Source organism: Cricetulus griseus, assembly GCF_003668045.3.
Source record: "Cricetulus griseus strain 17A/GY chromosome 1 unlocalized genomic scaffold, alternate assembly CriGri-PICRH-1.0 chr1_1, whole genome shotgun sequence".
NCBI lineage: Eukaryota > Metazoa > Chordata > Mammalia > Rodentia > Cricetidae > Cricetulus > Cricetulus griseus.
This window is the reverse complement of record NW_023276807.1, coordinates 204,783,194-204,809,314: the sequence shown is the minus strand read 5'-3', so window position 1 is coordinate 204,809,314 and position 26,121 is coordinate 204,783,194. Positions and strand designations below refer to the sequence as shown.

Below are 26,121 nucleotides of genomic sequence, written 5' to 3'. Positions count from 1 at the left end.
CATAGTTCTGGCTCATTCATGTTTGATTCAGCACATTTGTTCCTTAAAAAAGGCATAGCTTAGAAGAGTTTCAGAGCGGGTTAATAATTCAGCTGAAAATGGCTGCTCGCATTGTAAAAGCTTGTTCCTGCAGATGCTCGGGGCTTTCTTCAGTTTTGCTGCTCTGCAGCTTCGGCCCAGTTGGTAAACAGCTTAAGTCCAGACATCTTTTCATTCGCTGAGCAGCGGATTGAAGTAAAAATGCATATAAGTGGCGACTGACTGGCGCTGGCCTAACAATAGCCTGTAACATTATGCAAGGGTATTTACATAGGAATAAGGCCTCACTAAAGGAGATGGGGCAATTAATGGTGTGGGCCACACATATAAGACAAGTTTGTCCAGTCCCTTCCTCCATAAAGATCCTTTGTAAAGTGCTACAGAAACTCATGAAGACCCCAAAGAGATTCAGGGTAGGACTTTTAAAATAGACCTATACAAATATATTTAGCATTTTAATAAGCTAAATAACATTAAGTAAATGCACAAAAAGAAGATGAATTTATTGTTGTTTGGGCCATCTTGGATGGTTTCTTCAACCCTAAATAACATTAAGTAAATGCACAAAAAGAAGATGAATTTATTGTTGTTTGGGCCATCTTGGATGGTTTCTTCAACCCTGCAACAGAAGGAACATGCTTTCAATTCTCTCTTGTGTGTGTGTGTGTGTGTGTGTGTGTGTGTGTGTGTGTGTGTGTGTGTGTGTGTGTGTGTGTGTGTGTGTGTTGGGGGGTAATGTGTACTGGATTTAAAAATCACTCTGAAATAATCAGACATGCTCTTTAGTTGCCATCTTCACGTACCTGAAACCTCAGGCGTCACCTTTAAGATATTTTAAAGGTCCCACGCTACTTATCTCAAGTATCGTTTAAGCACTGGTAGGAAAAATTGTCAGTGGAGAGGCATAAGGGAAATCGTGGGATTCTCAGCTGAGTCCTGGCAGGTGGGAAGGCTCACACAATGAACAGGAACAGTCACCCAAATGTGGTGCGGGGGGGGGGGGGGGGAACCACAAGAAGTGTCAACAGAGTATGGGGAAAACAATACAAACTTAGCCCTTTATAGAGTATATGGTTTACGAGAATCAATATCTTATCAGTCAAGATAGAAATTAAAACATCAAATACTTTCACCTCGGACATCAACTATGTTCACTCCAATACATCGCAATACTATTGTCACTGTGTGTGGAGGATGGGCTTGGGAAGTCCTCCCTGAGCTACCCCCACCCCTAGATGACCAACCCCAATAGAAAGAGTGAATCTGTAGTGGATCTTTCTGGGGCTCTCCTTATCAGGAGCTACTCATCTGCCTCTGCCATTGGTCAGGTAGCAGGACCGCTTTTCTTACTCGGGGTCAGAATACTTTCTATACGATATCACCAGCAACTCCAAAATCAGTCAGAAGGGAAGCCCAGCCCTCCCTACCCGTTTCGGCCGTTAAAGCATTCCTCTGTCTTAAGCCAGGCACTTCAGTTCCTTCCTTTTTCCTTCACTGTGTTTTATCTCACTCAAAGGACATTGCCTACAAAAGCAGAAGTGGTAGAGGACCAGTTGCCCTGGCTAGTTTGAACCTGCTCTCCCAAAGTCATTTTCCATCCCAATTTTTGTGCTTATAGTTGGTCCATAAAATACATAGACGCCCATCTGGGTTGGAGAGAAATAAAATCTTAACGTACTAATGCATAAGCTTTGGGTGGATCGGCGGATCTGGAGGAGGGAGAAAGTGATTTCTGCTGTAGCCCTGTCAGGCAGGCAGAAATCAATGCCTCATTCAGGACTATTGATCAGTACTAAATTAATTAGACTGCCAAGCTTATGGCAGTTGATAAGACAACTTGTTAATTTAGTCAATGATAGTGTTTTCCCTGAAGCCGCAAATACCCTCTTAAAAAAAAATTCTGACCTGGCTCGATTATTTCTCCTCTCTCTCTCTCTCTCTCTCTCTCTCTCTCTCTCTCTCTCTCGTGGGGGGTTAGAGGCAGGTGGGTTTGGGGGGTGGGTAAAGCAGAAGTCAAATAAATGCTGAAAAAAAAATACATTGTAAGGAGTCCTTCTAGAATGTTCATCACCCATTGCCACTTCAGTTCCCTTGTCTCTAAAGGAGTTTAGAGATGAAAAGAATGCCAGCAACCCTTTTAGAACCCGGGATCTGGATTTCCTGTGGGACTTTGGCTACGTGAGACCACTCCATCCCTAACAAGGATGTTCACTTGGAAGGGGCTACTTCCTAAACCTTCATTTAGAATTGACTGATACAGGTTGCTTTTACTGCCCCCACCCCCACCCCACTCACACACACACTTAAACCTGTAACTGTGATGCTCATAGCCAATAACAAAAGACTTGGGGCTCAGTCGGTAATGCAAACTGTGAATGGAATGAAGGTATCCCAGAATGCCCTGAACATGGGGCAGTACTTCCTGCTGGCTTGGAAGGACAAAAGGACAAAGCCTGGGAGTGTAGGGGTCCCACCAACAGCTCTTGGAGGCAACAGCCTGCTATCAGCAGCACTCTGAGAATGCTAATAAGCAAGCGAGAAGCTCAGCTTTCTTGCCATAATTCTATAGTGCCGTTGAGGACCCCATAGTGCTTACTAAATAAAGACAACTAATTGAGAATTTTTTGCACATTTTGCCCAGGGGACTGGTTCATTCGCTTCTTTGGGGAGAATGTATCCCTACTGACATGAGATGCACACTCTCGTTACTCTTCCCTGGGTCTCAAACTGACTTTCAAAGTATGATAAAAATGTTAAATTTTAGTTTTTGAAATCATGTTGCTGGGAATTGTTTTAAATCTCAAAGAACAGGCATTTCAGTATTCAACTTAAAAAAAAAAAAATCCTGGCAAAGTTTCCTGAATTAAAGCCCTGTGGGTTTTCCCCCCTTTTCCTTTCTTTTTCCTTTCTTTTTCTTTCTTAAATTGTCTTTTCTGTGGTGAGGCCTACATTTTTGTGTCTGCAGGTGACACGTTGATTGAAACTAAAATTAATAAATCAGCTGAAAAGCTCACACCTACAGTTCACAGCAGGGCCTGGAAAACACGTTTATAAAGGAGCTTTATGCCCTCATATAAAGAAAGCATAAATTACAGAAGCACTTGTTGCCCTGGGTCTTGATTTTGCTTTGCAATCTGGTATCTTATTTTTGGAGGCTTATTGTTAATCAACAGGTTCCTGGTTGCTTTAGCCAGTGACTTTGCTATTAATCTCCTATTTGACCATTATAGCATATTAATGAGGAGCTTCTAGACGTGACTCTGTCTTCTGATCGAGGAATTAGTTTAAAAAGTGCACTTTTTACTCAATGGCTAACAGTTAGCCTCGCTGAGGACAAACGCCAAGTAGCATTTTCTTCAGCTTGTGTCATACTAAGAGGTGTTTTACTAACATGTCTCTTACTGTTCTTTTCTTTTCCTCTACACTTACTTCTCTGCTGTGGAGGGCAATTATGGAACTTACCAGGCTCTGCTCATTTTCTTTTAACAAATTTAAATTATATATAAATAACAAAACGATATCCTTTCTTACGAATGTGCACCCTCATTTTAATTAAATAATGTCCATGTGCCTTGGAGGTGGGTCCCCTAATTTAAATGGATGATTTGGGGAGGCATGGGCTTCAATACTCCTCAGCAGAACGAGATTAGCAAATGTCATCACAAGTGCAGGAACAAAGCCATCATATTGCTCTTTAAAGTCTAATGTCCCTGCTTAGCAAGAGCAGGAGAGAAATATACTAGTGGGAGTTTAAACATACAAAGCAAAACGGGGGCTTTACATCTTAAATTTGTAATTATCACATGTCTGAGGTGACTACAGAACAAACCAGCCCAGGTGGTCCCAAGCATGCAAACTGCCTTGTGGCAGTCTGTAGGACATCCCCTGACAATGAAGTCATCAATGTTTACTTCTTTCCACTTCTTCAAGACAGTTTGGGCCATTTCCCAAGTGTGCATGCCATCTTCTGTCTAACCCTAAAAGAAAAAGTCAATGTGGAGGGGTTTTTCCCTTTGGTGTGCCAATGGAGGCCCCATCTGATGTCACTATAAACCTCATCTTTTCACCCTAAGATCTGAAGTATCCTTGGTCTGCAGGTCAGTCAAAATCAATTTTCCCCTCTCCCCCATTTCTTTTTGAAACAAGATCTCCCTATGTAGTCCTGACTGCCCTAGAACTTACAATATAGATCAGGGTGGCCTCAAACTCACAGAGATACACCTGCCTCTGCCTCAAGAGTGGTGGGATTAAAGGCCTGCTCCACCATGCTGGCCTAACATCTCCTCAGTAAAGAATTTTCTAGTTAGGATTCATGATGGGAAGAAGTAGATGAGTAGCATTAGTAGGAAAGTTGCAAATTAATCAGGAATTCATGAGTGATCATTTACCAAAACCTCCTGCGTGACAATATAAAACATCTGTCCTTAAAAATCCACATAAGGAAATCACAAAGGTTATACTTGGGCCTGATAGGAGTCATGCTCTCAGGTGAGAACAATTAGAAATGACTTCCTCTTAACAAGTACTAGGTCTAATTTTGTGAGACACATGGGACCCTCATTTGCACTGTAAATCCATGAGATTATCCAGAATCTGAACCCGAATCCTGGATAGTTTGTATGAGAGAAGCTATCTGTGTGCTTGGTCTTATTTCTCTTCTCCGGTCTCAGAGCCTTGGGGTGGCGGTGAGATCTAGTGAGGGATGGAAAGAAATGGGGGTGGGGGACCAAGCCCTTGTTATAGAAGTGAGGGGAAGGCCAGGGTGTTCTGGGGCAGTCAGGTTAATATTTTTATAACTGTAGTACAAGTTTCTAGAAACTACGCATGGGTCAGAACTGAAGCAAAGCAGTCAGTAGCTAGCTATTCTACCATGTTTTTTTAACAGACAGTTACTGCTAGGGAACTTCCCCTCCCCCGAGTCCCCCTCAAGTACTTCCAGCCAGGGAGCTTCCAGCCCATTCTGTCTTTTACAGTTTAGCAAGATCAGACACGCTGCAGCAATGCATATGCAGATTTTACCTCTTGTAACTTTCTCTAATGAGCGTTCACTTAATCAATTTGACAGTAGCCTTTATCATCCCCCCCCCTTCTCTTCCTTCACATCCACCAAGAAAAGTTTCAGAAGAAAATAAAAAGTGTTAACAGATTCCAGAGAGGTTGTTAGCACCGTGAGATGGTAAGTGGAGGGGACCTCAGAACTTCACAATGACCCGTTCTCTTCCCTCCATCTCTGGCCAGCTCCTAGAAACAGGAGTCGTGCCTGAGTGGCTCCCAGAGCATCGTGTATTTTATAGCCAATGGAAATGATTTGTCTTTGCACTTCAAGAGTTCAAAACTACTTGCTAAAATTCAACAAAACAGAGGAATACAGCATCTACTCATAGCTGCATGCACCCAGTACTGACAGGTACACTCATTGCAGCATCATAAATAAGCACATCAGTAGTACTAGGGGGTCAAACCCAGGGCCTTCCGCAGACTAGATAAATGAGCTCAGTGAGGTATGCCCTCATGCCTGGATAAAGCATTTTGTTGTTGTATTGGGGGTTGTTTGTTTGTTTGTTTGTTTGAGACAGGATCTCTTACATAGCCCTGAATGTGCTGGATTCACTATGTAAACCCAGCTGGTCTTGAACTCACAGAAATCCACCTGCCTCTGCCTGCCAAATGCCTGAGCCACCACACCCTGCTGGTCAAACTATGTATGCAAGATGAGCCTAATGACACAGGTTTGTAATTCCTGCTTACCAGGAGCATAAGAGGGGAGGATTGCAGGTTCAAGGGCTGCCTAGCCTGCATATAGAATGAGCTCAAGGCTAGTTTCAGCAATTTTGTAGGACTTTACCTGGGAGGGGGGGTGAGCAGGCTAGTGGGGAAGGGGGGTGTGATGGTATCATATTCTGATTGAACATCACCCTGGGTTCAATCCTCAGTACAGGAAGGAAAGAAGGAAGGAAGGAAGGAAGGAAGGAAGGAAGAAAGGAAGGAAGGAAGGAAGGAAGTCACAGAGCTTCTCCCACCACCATACCCAACAGGACACCAAATCACAGAAGCAGACTCGACCTTGCAGAATGACTTTTCTGCCTGGGTTAATGAAGCAGGTGTGTGTGTGTGGGGGGGGGGGGGTTAACTTGCTAAAGTTCAGAATTCCTATGGAATAGATGGTGGCAGCCAAAATTTGAGAGTTCTTCATCCGCCTAATCTCTGCCAGCTACTGGACAAACTAATATAAGGCATGAAACAGCCCAGCTTCTGGGAGGTCACAGCTCCTACAGCAGCGTGGACCCCCCAACTCCTGGCAGTTTGTCACCCTGGCTGGTAGAAACAGAATGGCGTGGACGAGCCTGCTCCACCCTCTACCTAAGCAAGCCTGCTCCACCCTCTACCTAGCTACTTTCTTCCTTTCTCTGGCTGCCTCTGCCAGAAATCAGCTTGGCTGTCTGACTCTCTTCCATTTTGCCAGGAAATATGAGCCTTGGTCCTAGCATTGCCTTCCTCGTGACTCACAGTCTGTCACCTTCTAGATTAAAGCTGGAATAGGAAGTTTGGTTTTAAGAGAGACAGGATCTAGCCACAATGGTTAGATCACTGTCAGCTCCTGTCTTTTCTCCTTTTCTCTCTCTCTCTCTCTCTCTCTCTCTCTCTCTCTCTCTCTCTCTCTCTTTCTTTCTTTTTTCCTTTTCTGCAGGGGGATGTGGAGGAGTCTGGTGGGGGTGGGGACAGTGGGGACCCTGGGACCTTGCACACTGTAGGCAAGTGTTCTACCACTGTTTGATACTCCCACTCACACCCTCTGTCTTTTTTTTTTTAATGAATGGAAAGGCTAGTTTCCTAACCATATAGTGAGTTCCTGTTCCATTCGGTTGGTTCTGTCCCCTCCAGAGAGAAGATCTCCATCTACAGTCTGGTCTGAGTGCAAAGGAATGTGCAGCCCAGCTACAAAAACACCTTGAATTCTAAGGGTTCCACTGACAGACAGTTCCTAGAAGTCCAGACAAACCAAATATGTCCTTAGCTGGAATTCTGTTGGAAGGGCCAAAGGGCGAGGCTTGTCATAAGACTTACTTAACCACAAGTTGCCTTTTAACTACTTCTCCAAATGATTCTTACATAGGTTCTTGTCCAGACTTAAGGATTTTAAGAAGGAAGGACATAGAGTGAACTTGTGAATTATTGTAACATTTATTATTTTATGTGTATGAATGCTTTTCCTGCAGTTATGTATGTGCACCATGTGCATGACCCGTGCCACTGGAGGTCAGAAGACAGTCACATGCCCTGGAACTGCAGTTACAGTTGGTTGTGGGTTACCAAGTGAGTGCTAGGAATCGAACCAGGGTCCTCTCCAAGAGCAGCCAGTCTCCTTAGCCACTGAGCCATCATCTCTCCAACCTCCTAACTTGTAAATTCTTTCAACTCATTTTGCTTTATGCTCTTAGTCCCTAATAAATGAGTAGGTCATGGCCCTTGAATTGTAGGTAGGGAAAGCAGAAAAGGCCTGGGGGGACTCTGGGACAGAGGCATCATCAATAGCCTGCTTTCCCCTCCCAAAGACCTTGAGACAGGGTCTTGCTATGAGCCAAGGCTGGATTCAAACTTGCAATCTTTCCTCCTCAAAGTGCTGAGACTGGAGAGTGTATCAGCGCACGTATGCACTAACCTGCTTTTGAAAAGCTTCTAGCATGCATATAATTAAAAGAAATATGTGCATTATTTGTGGCTGGGGAGATAGCTCAACAGTTAAGAGTGCCCAGGATTCTAGCAGAGGACCTGGGTTTAGTTCCTGACACCCACATGGCAACTCACAACTGCTTGTAACTCCATTTCTAGAACATCTGATGTCCTTGGCCTCCTAGGACACCTACCTGCATGCAGCACACATAAATTCAGGCAGGCACTCATATATAATAAACACAAATAAAAATAATAAATTAATAAATAAATGTTGAGTAGTATAAAATATGCAGTATTGGGTTCCTATTCCTCTTGGAAATAATTTGGAGTTTCATCTGAGTGCCTGTCACTTATCTCTGCTTGTCCCTGTGTATGTTTGTATATGTCCACACGTAGGTGTGTAGTATTCCTGCAAGTATGGGGAGTGACACAAAGGAGAAGAAGCAGGTGTCCTGCTCTTTCAGTCTCTGCCCTATTCCCTTGAGAAGGGCTCTCTCTCCCACAACCTGAAGCTAGGCTAGCAGCCAGCAAGCCCCAGTGATGCTTGCTTCTCAACACCCCTCAGAACTGGGGTCAATAGCAGACATAGAGCCACACCTGGGTTTTTAAGGGGAGGGGAGACTTGAACTCTGTTCTCCATGTGTGTGAAGGAAGCACTCTTACCTGTTGAGCATATCTCCCTGTTTCATCTGTTATTTCACGAAAGCACCCGGGCCCTATTCCCATGGCCTTGGCTTTTCAGTCCATCCACCAGGTAGTTGAACCCTTGTTTCTGTTTTTGTTTGTTTGTTTGTTTTGTTTGAGAACGGGTTCCACTCCAGGCTGTCCTGGAACTTGATATGTAGACCAGGCTAGCCTTGAACACAGAGATCCACCTGCCTCTACCTCCTAAGTCCTAAGATTAAAGATAGACACCACCACACCCAGCTTCATGGTCTCCTTCAGCTTGGTTCCTACTTAGGCTTCACTCTGGAGAAGATGGCTGTTTGCTGAGGCAGTAGAGGAAGTTCTAGGCTATGTTCAGCACCTGCTGTCGAGAGTGCCCTGGCAAAGGTGAGGGGTTCTGTCTCTGATGTCTGGCGACCTGCCCCATGCCCACCGAGCTGATGACCAGTGAGTAAGGGCCGTTAATCAGAATGGAACGGGCCTGATCTGGAGACTCTGTGCCTGCCGAGACCTGACACAGGCCTGGCCTGCCATTGTCCTTAAGACTTTGCACCCTTGAGGATTCCACTGGACTCTGCTCTGTGAAAATGAAATGATTTCAAGGGTTGTTGGGTTAAGTAATGAGGTGGCATTTTTTTTTTCTTTTTCAAGTGGGGGTCTCTTGTTGGACAGGCTAGCCTGGAACTTGCCATGAAGCGAAGGATGATCTTGAACTTCTGGTCCTCTACCTCTCCTGGCATGCACACCTAATTTGAAGCCAGTGCTTTGTGCATTATATTTGATCCCTCTGCCAACTTGGTACAACTTTACCACTAAGAGGTAATTTATAAAAAATACTGGCTAGGCAGTGGTGGCACACACCTTTAATCCCAGCACTGGGGAGGTAGAGGCAGGCAGATTTCTTTGAGACCAGCCTGGTCTACAAGAGCTAGTTCCAGGACAGCCTCTAAAGCCACAGAGAAACCCTGTCTTGAATGGCCCCCTCCAAAAATAACCACCTACTGGCTGGGCATAGTAGCACATTATTTATTTATTTATTTATTTATCTATCTACTTACTTTTTTTTTTTTTTTTTGAGACAGGGTTATCTGTGTTAATAGCTCTGACTGTCTGGGAACTCACTTTGGGTAATATACACTTTAATCCCAGCACTCAGTAGGCAGAAGCAGAAGGATTTCTGTGAGTTTGAAGCCAGTGAGTCCCAGGACAGCCAGAGCTGCGTAGAGAGAACCTGCCTCAAAACAAAAGAAAAAGAAAAGAAAAGAAATAAAGGAAAGAAAAAGAAAAAAGAGGAAGGAAGGAAGGAAGGAAGGAAGGAAGGAAGGAAGGAAGGAAGGAAGGAAGAAGAAAATGCCTCCCACAAAGTAGGGGTTATTAAATTGGGAGTTTTTTCCCCTTCAGCTTTCCTTGAATGTCTAAAGACTTGACCCAACAGGAAGTTAGCTATTTCACCCCCAACATGATCAAGGACCCTGCAGCTTAGTAATGAGTTCCTTTGAGGGAGATGAAAATTCCTGATTGTGATAGACCTAGCTTGTGTAACACCTCCTCCATGATCATGACATTGGCAAGGACGTCAACCTTCCAGAACAATTCCTCCTGGTTCTGTGAGATGAACTGTTGACTACAGCAGCTGATAGAATGGCTGTGGTGAAGATATTGTTCACTTCCAATGTGAAATGGGCCTTCCTTGCCCCTATTTTATAGCTGAGGAGACTGAGGCCCAGTGCAATCCAGTCATTGCTATAGGAATGAGAACCAGCATGGATCTCTAAACCCAGACTTAGACCCTCTGCTAGTTCCAAGGCAGCTAGGGATGTTACACAAAGAAACCTGTCAAGAGAGAGAGAGACAGATAGAGAATGCTAAGAAGTACGATGATCATTGCCCTTGCTTGAATTTGAACTTCAGGTCACTGAAGTCTGTTTGCTCTCTCTCTCTCTCTCTCTCTCTCTCTCTCTCTCTCTCTCTCTCTCTCTCTCTTTCTCTCTCTATCTCTAAGACAGGGTTTCTCTGTGTAGCCCTGGCTGTACTAGAACTTGCTTTGTAGATCAGGCTGCTTGAACTCACAGAGATCCACCTGCCTCTGCCTCCTGAGTGTTGGGATTAAAGGCGTGTGCCACCACCACCTGGCATAAAGGAGTGTATAGTGTCTAAAGGATGTCCCAACATGAGAAATAGCAATTATTTCTTCACTGTGTTTCTGAACTGGATAAAAGACACAGGCTTCAGGGAGCATAATCTCCATCTAAGGTGGGTATAACCAGGCCCCAATGGTACACAGAATTCTAGAGATCTTGTTAACCAAGGTGCATTGCTTTCTAATTACAGCACCATTGTTCAGAAGGAGAAGCACCTAATTCAGAAAATTGGTGTAGGAAGTGATGAAAAATGAAGAAAATGCCCTGAGGACCAATAGAAACAAGCAGGGCCAGGGAGAAGGAGTGGAAAGCAGATTGTACCAAAAAAAAAAAAAAAAAAAAAAAAAAAAATCAACAGCCAGGTAGTTGTGGCACACACTTTAAAATACCAGCACTCTGAAGGGGCAGAGTAGGTGGCTCTCTGAGTTCAAGGCTAGCTTGGTCTACTGAGTGAGCTCCAGGACTATATAGAAAAATCCTGTCTTGAAAAACTAGGTGTGTGGGGGGGTGGATTTCAAAGGGCTAGGATGTAGAGAGCTTGCCTAGCATACATGAGCATACCTGAAGTCCTGGGTTTGAACTTTAGCAATGAATGCATAAACTGGATGTGGTGGTATGTAACCGTGATCCCAACCCTTGGGTGGTGGAAGCAGGAAGATCAGAAGTTCAAGGTTACCCTCAGCTACATTGCAGATCTGAGGACAGCCTAGGGTACATGGCTTAAAAATCTTGTGTTTAAGAAGAGGGAAAATAAAAAGAGGAGGAATAGGAGGAGGAGCTGGAAGAAAGTGGGCAGGAGGGAGAAAAAAAAAAAAGAAAACCAAGTACTTGGTGCAGGTTACAAACAACACAGGGACAGGAGAGATGGCAGAAGTTAAGGGCTCCTATCACTCTTGCAGAGTTTGGCTTTCAAGACACTGGGCAGACACTGGCAGCTCACACACACACACACACACACACACACACACAATTTAAAATAAGAAAAACTTGATCTGAGGGAAAGAAAACCCCACAGATTATCAAAATTCAGACTGTACAACTGAACCAGCAATTGCTTTTTCCCAGACTTTCAGGAGGCTGTTGGATATGGGCAAGCAGGAAAGTGGTCCCCTATGCAGTCAAACTGAGTGGATTCCTATGACAAGTGAACACTTGTACATTCACAGAGCGGCATCCTTCCAAACTTTGATGAAGAATGTGTTTCTGTCCACCATGACTTCATGTGGTTCAAGGATAGCCCCATTCTCACTATGTAGCTGAGGATGGCTTTGAACTCCAGATCCTCCTGTCTCTACAGACACACTGGGACTGCATGTGCCTCCACCTCCAGCCAAGCTGCCCAACTTCTTAATAATTTTCAGAAAAACTCAATCTTGCAACCCTGAAAATAATAATAGCCCAAATATTTCTAAGTTTTGGGTATGCTATTTGTATTTCCCACCTTAGATCATTTTCTCTGAACTTGTTCCTGAGTGCCAAGAAACTGCCTGACCTGGGAATTCACTAAAGTGATGTTGATACATACCTCACTCTTGTTTTGTAAGGGCACTGAAAGACAATGTACAAGTCTTTCTTTCTTTCTTTCTTTCTTTCTTTCTTTCTTTCTTTCTTTCTTTCTTTCTTTCCTTCCTCTCTTTTCTTTCTTTTTAATTTAACCATGGACAGGTTTGTTTTTGTAACTGTCAGCAGTTGGGACTATTTTGAGAATGTAGGACAGGGTTAAGGATTAGTCCCAGCATCCTCTTTGCTGTGTATCAGAGCCGCTTAGCAGTAATTAATCAGGACATTAGGTTTTGTACTCTTGGTTCAGGTCATTTGCCTATGAGCTGCTCCAGCCTCTCACAAAGGCATACTGCATATGTTTCTGGGTACCTTTTTGAGAGAAGATTTAAATTAGCCAGATGAATAATACTTTGTTACAAGTGTTTTGCCCTAGGCAAAAAGGTTTTCTTCATATTATCATAGCCTGGAGCTGTAGTCCTCCAGCTTGATGTGACTGGTGTTATACTGTCACATGGCAATGATGTAAGAACAGGGCTCTCCGTGTCAGACAAATCTGGATTTAGGGGAATTATAGCAGATGTTGCAAAATGGCAACAGTTTAGCAAGTTCCTTTTATCCCAGTGTTGGGAGGCAGGACTACTAAGTGTAGCAGACAGAGGAGAATGTTTTCTTTGATCCTTGCACAAGCTCTAGGGTAGGGACTTCCCCAGTTAGAGCACATTGCTAATGATATAGTTATACAGTCGCTGATGGATCAGAATACCGAATTAAGGGCTGGCATTCTTTTTTTTTTTTTTTAAGTATTTGTTTTCGTTGAGCTTGGTATTGTGGTCATTTACATCATAAGCTTCAGACACCAAGGTCTAGCCCTGAGTCAAGGAAGCTTAATTCTGGGGAAGAAATGGGATAACAACAAAAGCTGACCACAAAACATAATTTAGCCTCGGCAACCCTCTCCACTCAGACCTACCACGGACACCTAAGTTATGTGAACACCAAGAAAGAGAGGATCAAAACGTACCTTTATTTCAATTTTTACATTCTGATAAGTATTATCGAGTATATTTAACCGTGTTTAATAACAAAGTAGTCTGTACTGTCAATATATGTGCAAGTCTTCATTCCTCTAAATTAAAATTAAAAGTGCTGTCTTCAAAATCTTTGGATTCCTGTGATCTAGACGCCTTTCTGTTCCATTCTAGTAAAATTATTTTCAAATGTATTTAAGGTAGGGAGATGGTAGCGGGTCAGGGCAGGAATTAACACAGCAGCCACTCCCGAGTGGAAGGGGTGCTAGGTTTGGCTCCCTGACAGTGTGTCTCCTGTGGTTCCCTGCACACCCTGGACAGTCCCTGGGTTTTTAAAAACTTCGGAGGGAAACATAGCATTAAATTTCACTGCAGTGTACATTGTCAGAAGACAGCAGGAGCAGGCAGGATGGCAAGAAATAACTTCCCCTGGGGGAAGACTTGTAATTATTACTAACACACACATAATGAATCTTCTCTTTTTATGCAAATATTTATTGACCATTTCCATTGGAGCATTAGACAGTGAAATTCACACAAACATATCAACATTTTTTAAATGGCTTCTGTCTTTACAAAAAGTCTTTTAGAAAAATTTTAAGGTGCTTTTAACTTGTAAATTTCTATTACCTCTTGGGAGCACTGAAAAGAAAATGGAATATCCTACTTTTTCAGACAGTTTTCATTTAAAACAAAGCAAAAGGAAATGAACACGAGGTGTGTTTTAAAAACATAGTTGTGAGTTGCTGTGTCTTGTATGTTGGTTTCTGAAGAAACCGGAGGCTCAGAGGGGGGCTGCCTCTAACTAAGGCTGCTTTGTTCTGTATAATATATCCTCTGTAGTGGAATCCGATTGTCTCTGTACATTTCACCTGTCTTCCTACCCCCTACCTGGGAGAGGCTGTGCTTATACAGCACAAAGGAAGATGATGTTGAAGAAGATCCAGGCTTTAACTGGCATAGAAGTGAACCCTAGTGATATATCACTGTCTCTTTTAATAAGATAAACACATGTTTATCCAGTGAGTGTCCCCAAAACTAATATTAAAACTCTTATGCTTCAGATTTTTCAAAATTGGGTTCCTAAATACAGAGCCCAAGATAACAGTCCTTGGCAAAAACCCTAAAAAGCAGAAGTTTCCTTGAGAGTGGCTCAAGTCTAACTTTGAATTTAACATTATATGATGAATGGATATCTATTAGTCACAACTCCCCGAAGCCCGGAACTGAATCTTCATCTATGGTTTAAATTAAACTTATCATCACCCTAACACAGACCCGAAGCACTCTGTATCTGGTTACGGAGACAGCCCTAAACTTCGGTGTAGTGCTGGGCTCCACGCGTTGGTGCTTCTGCGGGCGTGGGAGGAGAACAAAATGAGCAAAGACTTCCCGAACATGCTGTGCTCAAGAATCCCAGACTTATAAAAATTGCCTCAATAAAACGTTTTTACTTTTTCTTCCATTCTGCCCCCCATAATCTCTATCCCAGAGATCTCAAACACCAGAAAACACGTATCTTTTTTAGAATATCCATTACAACCTTCAAAGTCCTGGCATTGCTGGTAATTCCCTCCTTCACATAGCTAAATCTAAGAAAAATTTGGAATAATTTTCAGTGTGCCATTTCACTGTTCACTAATTCACAGTTAGCCCAAGTAGGAAACTCAAACAATTGAGCTCCATATCTGCATACTTGGAACTTGGCTTTTCGATTCATGATTGTTGCCATTAGCTTTGAAAATTCACGTTTCTGTCTAGTTGCATGTTTTGCTTGAATGAGCTCAAATTATGCTCTTGACTCAAATATTATTACAAGTGCAAATACTTGGGAGATGTGAGTGTGTGCCACTGGTTCAGGAAGGCAGTATTTGTTTTATTGATTTTCATCTGGCGAGTTTAAAATATGAGCAAACTTTTCACGGAGGGCTTGGGGACATTTGTTTGAACACTCCTAGAGTAATTGGAAATGCAACAATTGTTTAAAAAGTGGTATTGTTCATGAAAAGATTTAGTGAGGGATGAAGAAATTTCTTGAACCCAAAGACCTAATCTGGTGATCCAATTCTCCCCACTGTGTCCATTCCCGTGAAACCCCATTTACTGGGCCCTATCCATCACCAGCTCTCCGAATCCTACCTAGCCAATCCTCTACGTTTCCCACATTGTCTCCGCTTTTGTCTTTTCAGTCTAAACAGAAGAACAACAGATAGGGTTCCGAAGGGCAGGGAGCATCATGGGCTGCAGGAGAATGGCTGGGATGAGGGTCAGAGTCCTGCCCCTGCTGCCAACAGTTACTAGGGCTTGTGCTGCCCGGCTGAACAGTGTTCAAAGGCTTCGCTGGGCTTTGTTCCACTGTGTGGGGATTAGGCCTGGCGGTCTGAGAATTTGCCTTCTAATTAAAAAGGATAAAAGATAGAAGTAGCATTAGACTAAAACAGAGCAGTGATACTTCACAGGCTGAGGCTGTGTGTGTGTGTGTGTGTGTGTGTGTGTGTGTGTGTGTGTGTGTGTGTGTGTCTTCGTGTGTGTAAGTCACAAGACAACAATGCTCAAACTTGTCAGGATATTTTATTTCTTTCATATTCCACGCAGATCCAAAAGAGAAAACTTGGGGAACTTTTCCCATCTGTTGTGTGTGGCTCCTGGAGGTCAAACTACATCAAAAATGTTGGCTGTTTCCAGTGACTGGGGTGGGGGTGGGGGTGCAGTCAGCACTGGAGAATGAGGGTGCCATCCAGAGTCACCTTCCTCTTTTTCAAATGCTGGCAAGAAATCAATTCTACCAAAAGTAGATTCTCTCCTTCACCCTACCCCACTGTGTCAGGCTCTCCCACCTTCCATCCCATTCTCTTTTCAGCCACTCCTTTCTTCTCCTTGCAGCTGTTGAGCCTGTCTTAACCAGGTGTAAAATGCAATTAAGTAATTGTGACCTCATAGTCTCTGCCTATAGATGTCTCTCTGTGTGTGTGTATACATATACACATCCCCTTTCTGTTCCTTTGCAAAGGTAAATGTGGTCCTGTGTTAAGAAAGGAACCATCTATGTATCCAAGTAAAGACTCAGGGAATCCAACCCAATGGTACCCTGTCTTAACACACATTTCCCTTCCATCCTCCATAGATCCCTGGGACATGTATAAAGAGCTATATGTGCTAAGTTCAGCTGACACTTGTTGACTTAAACAAGAGGAGGAGAGTGACTTGACCAATACACAGACTGGGTACTCAGTATCCCAAGAAGAAATTAGAGGTGAGAATTTCTGTTAGAAATGTCTGAGAGATTACAGAAATTAGTTGAGGTGGGTTGTTTTTTTCTTTTTTGGGGGAGTGGGGTGGGGGGAGTTTTGCAGAGGACCTCAGAGCTTTCAAAGCCTGAGCTCAGGGTGCATAAAGGAATGCTCTCCGTTCCCACAGAGCTCATGTTACTTCAGGAGGCTAAAGGGGCTAAACTTCTTTACCAATTTTTGTTTTCCATTTGCCTAGCATACACAGGTAAACCTCTCTTAGTAAAACAATGTTTCTGGAGGATGAGCTTACACTAGGACTGGCCTGTAGATTTCAGGATTTCAGAGACACAGTGTGCTCATGTTCATTTAAATAAATAATATTTTAAGTTGAGTTTATTCATTTGAGCTATTAACAACTGCCTATATTGAGTATCACTGGATACTATTTGCCAAGTTTGCTATTTAGCTTGTAAATTTTGGGATGAACTCTATGATTTTTTTTTTTTTTTACCATAAGGGAGAACCCAGTATTTCTAATTTTCTAAACTTTAATTCTTTTTTTTTCTTTTAATGCATAAATAGAATTAGTTAGTTGCCAAAAAAAATAGTATGTTGGTGGTTGTGTGTGTGTGTGTGTGTGTGTGTGTGTGTGTGTGTGTGTGTGTTTTGGTGGGGGTTGTTTTGTTTTGTTTTGCTTTGTGTGTGTGTGTGTGTGTGTGTCTTAGTTCTATGAGATAAATTTTGCAACTCTGCTAAATACATTTACAGGTTCTTGTGAAATCACCCAGACAGATTTGATCATGAGTCTTGTGTAAAAGAATAAAAAAGGTTCTCCCCTGATCTGAGTGGGGACAACCATGGTAATTTACGTTAAGTTCTATCCCTTCCTTTCATTTTTGTCTTTTGGAGATGATCAGTCCCCTGCTGGTTTCCCGAATGTAGCAAAGCTGGACCTGCTAGTACTACTCTAAAGAAACAGAGGTAATAATCTGATTTAGACATTGAAAACACTGGGAAGAATGGCAACAGTCATGGGTACCAATGGGCACCAGGGCATCAAACGCTCCCCTCTTCCCAGCCTCAGCTTCTCTTTAGCAGTCAGAATATATCAGGCATTAGCACAAAGCCAAGCCATTATGGGAATGTAATTCACAATATTTTGGCTTCTATTTTTCACCAGCTTTTGAGTAAAATATTGTACATGAAAGAGGCCTTTTGTTGTGTTTATAATGCATGTACAACCTGGTGAGAAGCCGAATAAAAAAATGTATATTATTTGCATAACTTGAATTAAAGAACTTAGTGCATTATTGGGTCTTGAATGTCTTAAATTTCAGTGAGCTGGCTGAAGAGCAATATTATTCTATTACTGTTCTGTAATTCATATAATGAAATCATATGGCTAAAAAAATTCAGGTCTTAACAATGATGAGTGGAACCTGATGTCTGAGCTCCTTTTTAAGGAAAACAGTAATTTATAAGCTGGCACATGTGTGTGCCCCTTTTTGTTTGCTGACAATACAAGTCTGTGGCGTTTGTATCCTTTCATCCGCCCTCCCTTCCAAGGGCCTTTGAGAGAAGCCAATTTCATCTAATAGATGTTCGGGGAATACAAGGCACCAATGTGGCCTCACAGAAGATGGGAAGATGGAAGCTCTGTTGGAATGTCTGGAACTCCATGCAGTTTTCTGGTAACCTCACCAAGCTGTGTTTTTCCCTTCAAGTCCACCATATAGGTAGCTGAACAAGCAGGACTCCACTAAACAACAGCACACCACTATTTACAACCTTCTTAGGAAGCAGAACTGACCTGTTACACGTGGGTGGTACTAGTCATAGTTAATTCTCAGGGTGAGGTGTGTGTGTGTGTGTGTGTGTGTGTGTGTGTGTGTGTGTGTGTTTTCTTTTGGTGCAAACAAGAACACCTAAAAGTATACCACCATGAGATAGGATGAGATGGGTATATGTTTGTTTATTAATTTAGAGACAAGATCTTACTCCATAGCCCAGGTTGGCCTGGAACTCATTATATGGCCCAGGTTGTTCTCAAACTCACAGTAATCCATCCTGTCTCTGCCTTCCTAGTGCTAGCATTATGGGTGGGAGCCACCATGCCTATTGTAGAAATGTGTTCTTTAAAATAATTGTTTTGTTAATATTTGTGTGTATAAAGTTGGCTTGTAAATGTGTCTCAAACCAGTGTTGTGGAAACTCACATTGCTTATGTAGCTTTATTCTAATGTCCAGCCCAAAGGAGCCTATTGTCATTTGTCTGCATTTGGAAATAAAGAATATTTTATATGTTTGCCCGAGATGGCTCAACAGATAAAGATGCCATGCATAACCACCTGAGTTCAAATCACCAACCCTGACATGGTGGAAAGAGAATTGACCCCCACAATTTGTCCTCTGAATGCCACTTGTGCTCTGTGTCACCCACATGCATATACAGACATGTACATAAATAAGTAAATGTACTTTACAAGAATATCCTGTATCAACAGATGTTGGAGTGCTCCCTTCCTGGCTCTTAGATACGTATGTAATAATATGCATTAGCTATTTACTCTGATCACTCAAATGTTTCTTGAAGACACCTACGATGACTCAACTAGCAAACCTTTCAAATAAAAGCTAAAGGAAGCAGTTCAGTGCAGAGAATCTAGGAAATGATCAAAGTCAGCCATTGCTTATTTGAAATATGTAGTGATGAGCACTGTGAAATAATTCGGGTGTCAAGAACACTGATCTTTTGTTCCACTTTAAAAGTACAGTTTTAAGGGTTTTTTCCAATTATTCCCTTGGAGCCAGCAATGTGTTCTGCTCAGAGTACTTCACACAACAAGGTGTGTCTCCTTTCTCAGAACAGATGAGCAAAGGCCTGATTGAAACCAATGGTTAACTCTGTAGTCTAATAAACAAACAAACAACTCTGTAATCAAAAAAAAAAAAATCCACCAAGAATGTCTTGTTGAACTACTTTGCATCTTGATGCTTTAGGGCAAAAGTCTGCCACATATTAGTCCAAATGCAGTCATCCTTTCAAGACATTAAAGCCACTCTACTTGTGAATCCCAAAGACTCCCATTTGATACTCTGCTTTTGGTTTCTGGAAGAACAGTGGGGGAAGGGGAATTTGGAGAGGAGGCTTGGCTTGAGAAATAGACTTGGACCAGCTGCAGTCTCTGGAAACAGATTTCTTTATCTGCAAGCCAGGTTGGAGCACATCCCCAACTTGCTATGCTGAGCTGCCTGAGTCCCTATGTCCAGCATGGTGCGTGAGTGCCAGACTCTCTCTGCCATGTCCCAGGACAATCCCCAGCCTTAGGTCCCTCCTAAGCAAAAACATCCCAGCATCACCAGTTTGTGTCCTTGGTGATAGGGAGGACTGTCTACCTGTGTGGGACTAAGGTCATGAGACTTCTTTGAATTCTCTGCAGGTGGATGGATAGGGTCCAGGGTCAGGAGGTGAATAGCCAGCACTTTGTCCTCATAGCCAAGCCCTTGATAGGAGGCAAGCTTTGATGTTCCGGATGATGGTTGGTGTTTTTAGAACTAATATCCAAAACAGTAATACATAATGCATTTGATTCCAAGGACAGCTGCTGATGCATAGCTGAGGGTTAATTTAAAGATTGTCTAATGAAAAGAGCCATTCATGAGTCCATCAAATGCTTTAGAACACAATACTCCAGTTCTAAAACAACTACATGTACATAACAAAATTCACTATGCATCCCATGTTCCATTATTGTTGTTGTTGTTAATGTTGTTGGGGCTGTGAACTAAATGCATGGTCTCATGCAGGCTAGTCAAGCCCTTTCCCACTGAGATGCACTCCCCAGTCCAATGCAGTGTGCTTCTTACCCTAGCTCCATAGATAGATAGATAGATAGATAGATAGATAGATAGATAGATAGATAAACAGACAGAACTAGAACTAAAAGAACCTTAGTGTTTGTTAGCTATGTGCCAACAAGCATGAATTCCTCAAGCCATTTTGAGCAGAAAGCTGAGCCCGATGGTGGTAAGCACATCCAAGGCCACACAGCACAGCATGGAGCAGACAAAACTTAGAACTAGCAATTGGCTATGACATCAGCCTTTTTATCCACTGTACTATGTTCCAGAGTGCTACATCTTCTGTTTTTACTAGTATTAATGTTTAAAAACACACAGTAGAGCCTAACTGCCTGGGTTCAAGTCTGTTACTAGTTATCTGATGTTCAATGATTTAACCTCCTATGAAAAGATGGAACAATGACTAATGGCTCAGGCCTGTGATTCCAACTACTTGAAAGGCTGAAGCAGGATGATTGTAACTACAAGGCTTATATGGGCAACATAGAGAGACCTTGCTAGAAAATGGGGGGAAAGCTTAGCATGGTGGTGTATGACTTTAACCCCAGCACTCAAGAGGCAGAGGCAGACGGATCTCTGAGTTCAAGGCCAGCCTGGTCTACTAAGTGAGTTCCAGGACAGCCAGAGCTGTTACACAGAGAAACCCTGTCTCAAAAAAAAAAAAAAAAAGAGGAGATAGCCTGGTGGTGATTCCACACACCTTTAATCCCAGCACTCGAGAGGAAGAGGCAGGTGGATCTCTGTCATTTTGAGGACCGCATGGTCTACAGAATGAGTTCCAGAAGAGCAAAACTATGTAGACAGACCTTACCCCCCCCAAAAAAAAAAAAAGACTAAATATACAGCTAAATGGTAGCACACATACCAATCCTGCACATTTTAATCAGCCAGTCACCAAATCAATGGACAATGGGAAAGATGATAGAGTCTCTCTCCAGGAAGAGAGATTAGATGGGCTGGCAATTAAAGTAGCACTGGTCTGTATGATCACTGCAAGTGAGTGTCTTGTTTTCTGTTACTGATATTAAGTACCCCATGGTTGACTTCCTTGTGTCTTATTCATGGATTTCTGCATAGCCAGGATAGGTTCTAGTCTTTGCCAGAGAGCAAGCAGCCCTTCCACTCAGAATCTGAAAGAAAATACCAAGTGCTCTGTCCTTTCTCAGAGCCCTCAATCAAAACACCTTGTAGTGGGCTGAGGGTGTAGCTCAATGGTAGAATGCGTGCCCTGGGTTCAATCACAAGCACCAGTGAAACAAAACAGAATGGAGTGAAACAAAGCTATTTCATATACATACATGTATAAGCATATATGACATGTGTGTGTGTGTGTGTGTGTGTGTGTGTGTGTGCGCGCGCGCGCGAGCGCGCATCTGTGTCTGTGTAAATGAACAAATTGCTTGGGTTTCGAAAAGTATTGATTATTCTTTAGTATACTTTGAAAGACAAAGTGAAACACTCAAAATCATTTTTAAGTGCGCTGAGAAATTTTTTTTAAAGGTAAATAAGCTGTCAGTGTTAAATACAAAATCAAACGCCCCTGACTTATAAATTGGAACATTTGATAATTTGTTAAAGCGCTCAGCACTAGTGCTAAGGCCAATCGCTGTAACCGGCATACATCCTCTGAACTTGACAGCACATTTCTCACTGTGATGTTAATGGCTCCTTTGAAGAGGTTAAAAGCATATTGAGAGCAGCAATCGATTCAACTCTATTTATATGTGGTAATTTTCTCAAATATTAGGATACACGCTAATCAGAAGAGAATTCAGCAGATTACAAGATAAAGGACACTCAGAGTACTAACACACATTGTTAGTTATCCTTGACTTGGACCTGATGAAAATGCTTTTCCTTTTCCTAGCATAATACACAAAATACAATGTGCTAATATCCAGATCTGAACTCTGGTACAGACGCACATGTTTACATCAAAGTCCTTACCAAAATCTAAGGGGAATTTTCAGAAACTTTTAGCCTATGCTGCTGCTTCCTTCAGTTGGTCACATTTGTATGGCAATATTTTTGGTTTTGGAAGTCATGACCAGTCTCCTGGGAAGTGGTCAGAAGTTTAGCAGGTGTGCAAGCTCTGCAGGGCACAGAGGCAGAGGTAGTGAGTTCAGAGGTCACTGCAGCTTTTCCAATTCAAATACAGGATGGAAGTTGGAGGGCCGAGGGTACAGAGTTTGGGAGAATTTGAATGGAGAGTTGGCCATTTGGGTTGCTCTGGCTCAGATCTAGCCCAGTTTACATATACATTTTTTAAGTTAAAAATAATTATATCTGGGTCATTGATAGTGCATGCACTCCGGAGGCAGAGTCAGATGGATCTCTGTGAGTTCGAGGCCAGCCTGGTCTACAAAGCAAGTTCCAGTACAGGCTCCAAAATGATACAAAGAAACCTTGCCTTGAAAAAACAATAGATTAAAAAAAAGATAAAAAAAAATTTAAAAAGATAAAAAGATAAAAATATAATATATATATAAAAGAAAAACAGATAGATAGATAGATAGATAGATAGATAGATAGATAGATAGAAAATAAAACTAATTACAATAGAGGCCTGGTGGTGGTGGCACACACCTTTAATCCCAGCATTTGGGAGGCAGAGGCAGGTGGATCTCAGTGAGTTTGAGGCCGGCCTGGTCTACAATGTGAGTTCCAGGACAGCCACGACTGGTACCCAGAGAAAACCTGTCTTGAAAAAACCGAAATGATAATAATAATAATAGAAAAGAAGAAAATTAAAGAAAAAATATTGTGTTCCTCTCCCCTCTCTCCGCTGATTGGTCTATGCAGTGGAGGGTTTCAAGGATTAGGCATGGATGACTGTTCTCAGCACTGTTCTTTACCTTTACTGGAGCTGGCACTGCTGGGGAAGTACACCATCAGAGGCAACTGCCTGCTGTCAAGCTTTATGCAAACCATAGTTCCAGATGCTGAGTGAATGACCTCAGTCAACATGGATAGAGTGCTTACTACATAGTAGACATCATTCATTCATTAAACAAATATCCAGTCCCCATGAAGCTTGCCTTCTGATGGGTGGATGTAATTAATACATTAAATCTGTTAGGTAGTGTGTGACCTGGTGAGAGTCATGCTGGGGGAAAAGAAAGAATAAAGGAGAGTCCAGGGGGCAGAGTTTGAGTGAGAGCTCAAAGTTGGTGAGGGAGCTAGAGATGCTGATATCTTAGAGAAGAATGCTCCAGACAGAAGGCAAGGGCAAGACTGGGAAAGCCTTGCAATGGAGTGTATCAGAGTTTGAGGATGCAGCAAGGAGGCCAGGATGGCTGGAGTAAGATCAGCCTGGCCAGGTATGATCTAGCATGCCTGGGATTTCAGCCTTCTGGAAGCTGAGATGGAAGGACTCTAAGTTTGAAACCCATTGAAGCTATATACAGAGACCTGTGGTGGTTTGAATGAGAATGGCTCCCATAGCCTCATGTGTTTGAATACTTGGTCCCCAGTTGATGGAACTGTTTAGAAAGAATTAAGAGGCATGGCTTTGTTGGAGGAGGTGTGTCACTGGGGGTGACCTTTGAGGTTTCCAAATCCTACAACATTTCCATTTCATTCTCTTCCTATCTTTTGTTGTTTCAACATGCCAGCTCTCAATCTCTCAGCTCCTTCTCCAGAATCATGCCTACCTGTCTACTGCCATTGAGGTTAGTCAGGACAGAAATTCAAGGCAGGCACTTAGAGTCAGGGGCTAAAGCAGAGGCCTTGGAGGATCATTGCTTGCTACTGGCTTGGTCTCTATGGCTTTACTAGCTTCCTTTCTTATGACATCCAGGACCAGCTGCTAGGGTGCACACTGCCCACAGTGAGCTGGGTCCCACCCCATATCAATCATTAATCAGGAAAATATCCTACAGGCTTACAAACAGGCCAACCATCTGATGGGAACATTTTTCTCAACTTAAATTTCCTTCTCCCACATAACTGTGGCTTATGTCAAGTTGACAAAAACAAAAAATGAAAAACCCACCACCACATCATCCAAGGTTAAAAAATGTCACAACTGCCAGGTGGTGGTGACACACACCTTTAGTCCCAGCACTTGGGAGGCAGAGGCAGACAGATCTCTGTGATCTTCCAGGCCAGTCTGGTCTACAAAGCAAGTTCCAGGACAGCCAGGGCTATGGAGAAAAACCCTGTCTGAAAAAAAACAAAAAACAAAAAACAAAAAAACAAAAAACACAACCAAACAAACAAGCAAAAAAAGTCACAGGTGAAAGATACACTGGTGAAAGATACACTGGAACTACCACCTGACTGAACTGCCTGGCTTTGCCCAGAATACTTCCTCTCATGTTGAATGGTTGTATGGGAACTGGTGTCTACTGCTGCTGCTGCTGCTGCTGCTGCTGCCTAGTGGCAGGAGGCATAATTCTGCTCTACACCATGAGCTAAAACAAGGAAAGAGCAAACTTCAAAAGGGAAACACAGTTCCTACTAAATGGTAGTCACTGTCACAATGAAGTTAAAAAGTAGTAGGCACAGATCGGGGTGACCTTATTAAATCACAAAGGGATATTATCATCATCATCATCATCATCTGCCAGGCCCTCCAGCAGGTAGGGCTGTGGAAGGGCCAGTCCAGCTGGTCTCTTCCTGGGACTGAGTGGGATGGTGAGTGTCGGTGACCCAGATTCCCCTCCTAGTCCCCGGAGAGAACCACACTGAGTCGGGAGACTTGTCAAAGCAGGATCTTGTTTTATTGCAAAAGGAAGGAACTTATATAGGATTGGGGTAGGGGATGGGAATCTTAGGATGGGGTAGGGTGACATGAGGAGTAAAGGCCAATAATATTCCACACACTAGCAGTTAGCCAGGCAGAGGCAGTTCTATGTCAGGCTGTGCTGAGTCACCCCTATGCAGAAGTTATGGCCAAAGACAGGTCACCAAACTCGAGTCAGGCTCAGGAGGTTACATTGGGCCCCATGTCATCATCATTTTTAGGCCCAACAATCATCATCATCTTCATCATCCTCATCATTATCAACATCATCCTCATCCTCCTCATCCTCATCATTGATCATCCTCATCCTCATCATCCTCATCATTGATCATCCTCATCACCATCCTCATCCTCATCCTCATCATCCTCATCGTTGTCATCATCATCATCCTCATCACCATCCTTTTCATCATCAACATTCTCATCATCTTCCTCATCATCATCATCATCATTGTCATCATCATCATCTCTGTGTAATAGAATCATAACTCAGGCAGAAAAGGTCACATGACTTGTTTAAGGCTCCACCTAGAAGCTTAGTAAGTGAAGGCTTCTATGGCGGTATTTACTGCATCCTCATGAAAGGACTCCAGGTCACTCACAAGCCAGGGGGAGGGACTTTTCATTGGGGTATCAGACATTGTGTATGAAAATGCAATGTAGGGCTAGGCCCTGGTGGTGCATACCTTTAATCCCAGCACTTGGAAGCAGAGGCAAGCGGATCTCTATGAGTTCAAGACCAGCCTGTTCAACAAGAGCTAGTTCCAGGACAGACTCCAAAACCACAGACAAACCCTGTCTCAAAAAACAAAACAACAAAAAAAGTGCAATGTAGTGGAACACTAACTGTACATTAATTCAACATCAGCCTTCTACCACCAGATACTACTTTTAAGCCAGGGCCTCAGGACTCTCTCAACCCAGATCAGGTATTGAGTCTCCAAGATTCAATTTGAAATTTCAGTGAGCTCAGGCTTGCAAGATGACTAGGGAGTAAAGGTGCTACTGTCAGTCCTGAATACCTGGGGTCTCGCAAACTCACACAGTGGAAGGGGAGAACTCACTCTCACAAGTTGTCCTCTGACCTCCACATGGATATCAGGGCCTGCTCTTACCTCCCGATCCTCCTACACACACAAACAAACAAGATAAACATACCCGAATCAATTCAGGTAGATCTCTGTGAGTTGGAGGCAAGCCTGGTCTACATAGCAAGCTCCAGGCCAGCCAAG

At 42.9% G+C, this 26,121-nt stretch overlaps 1 protein-coding gene across 1 annotated transcript in view; it reads right to left on the bottom strand.

Moving 5' to 3' along the window:
- Nucleotides 1-26,121, bottom strand: part of LOC100767106 (heterogeneous nuclear ribonucleoprotein A3-like) — a 108,478-nt gene that overhangs the window by 18,237 nt on the left and 64,120 nt on the right. The window contains 2 exon segments of the mRNA XM_035453085.1: nt 24,676-24,808; nt 25,288-25,358. Coding sequence (XP_035308976.1) covers nt 24,676-24,808; nt 25,288-25,358 — 204 coding nt within the window.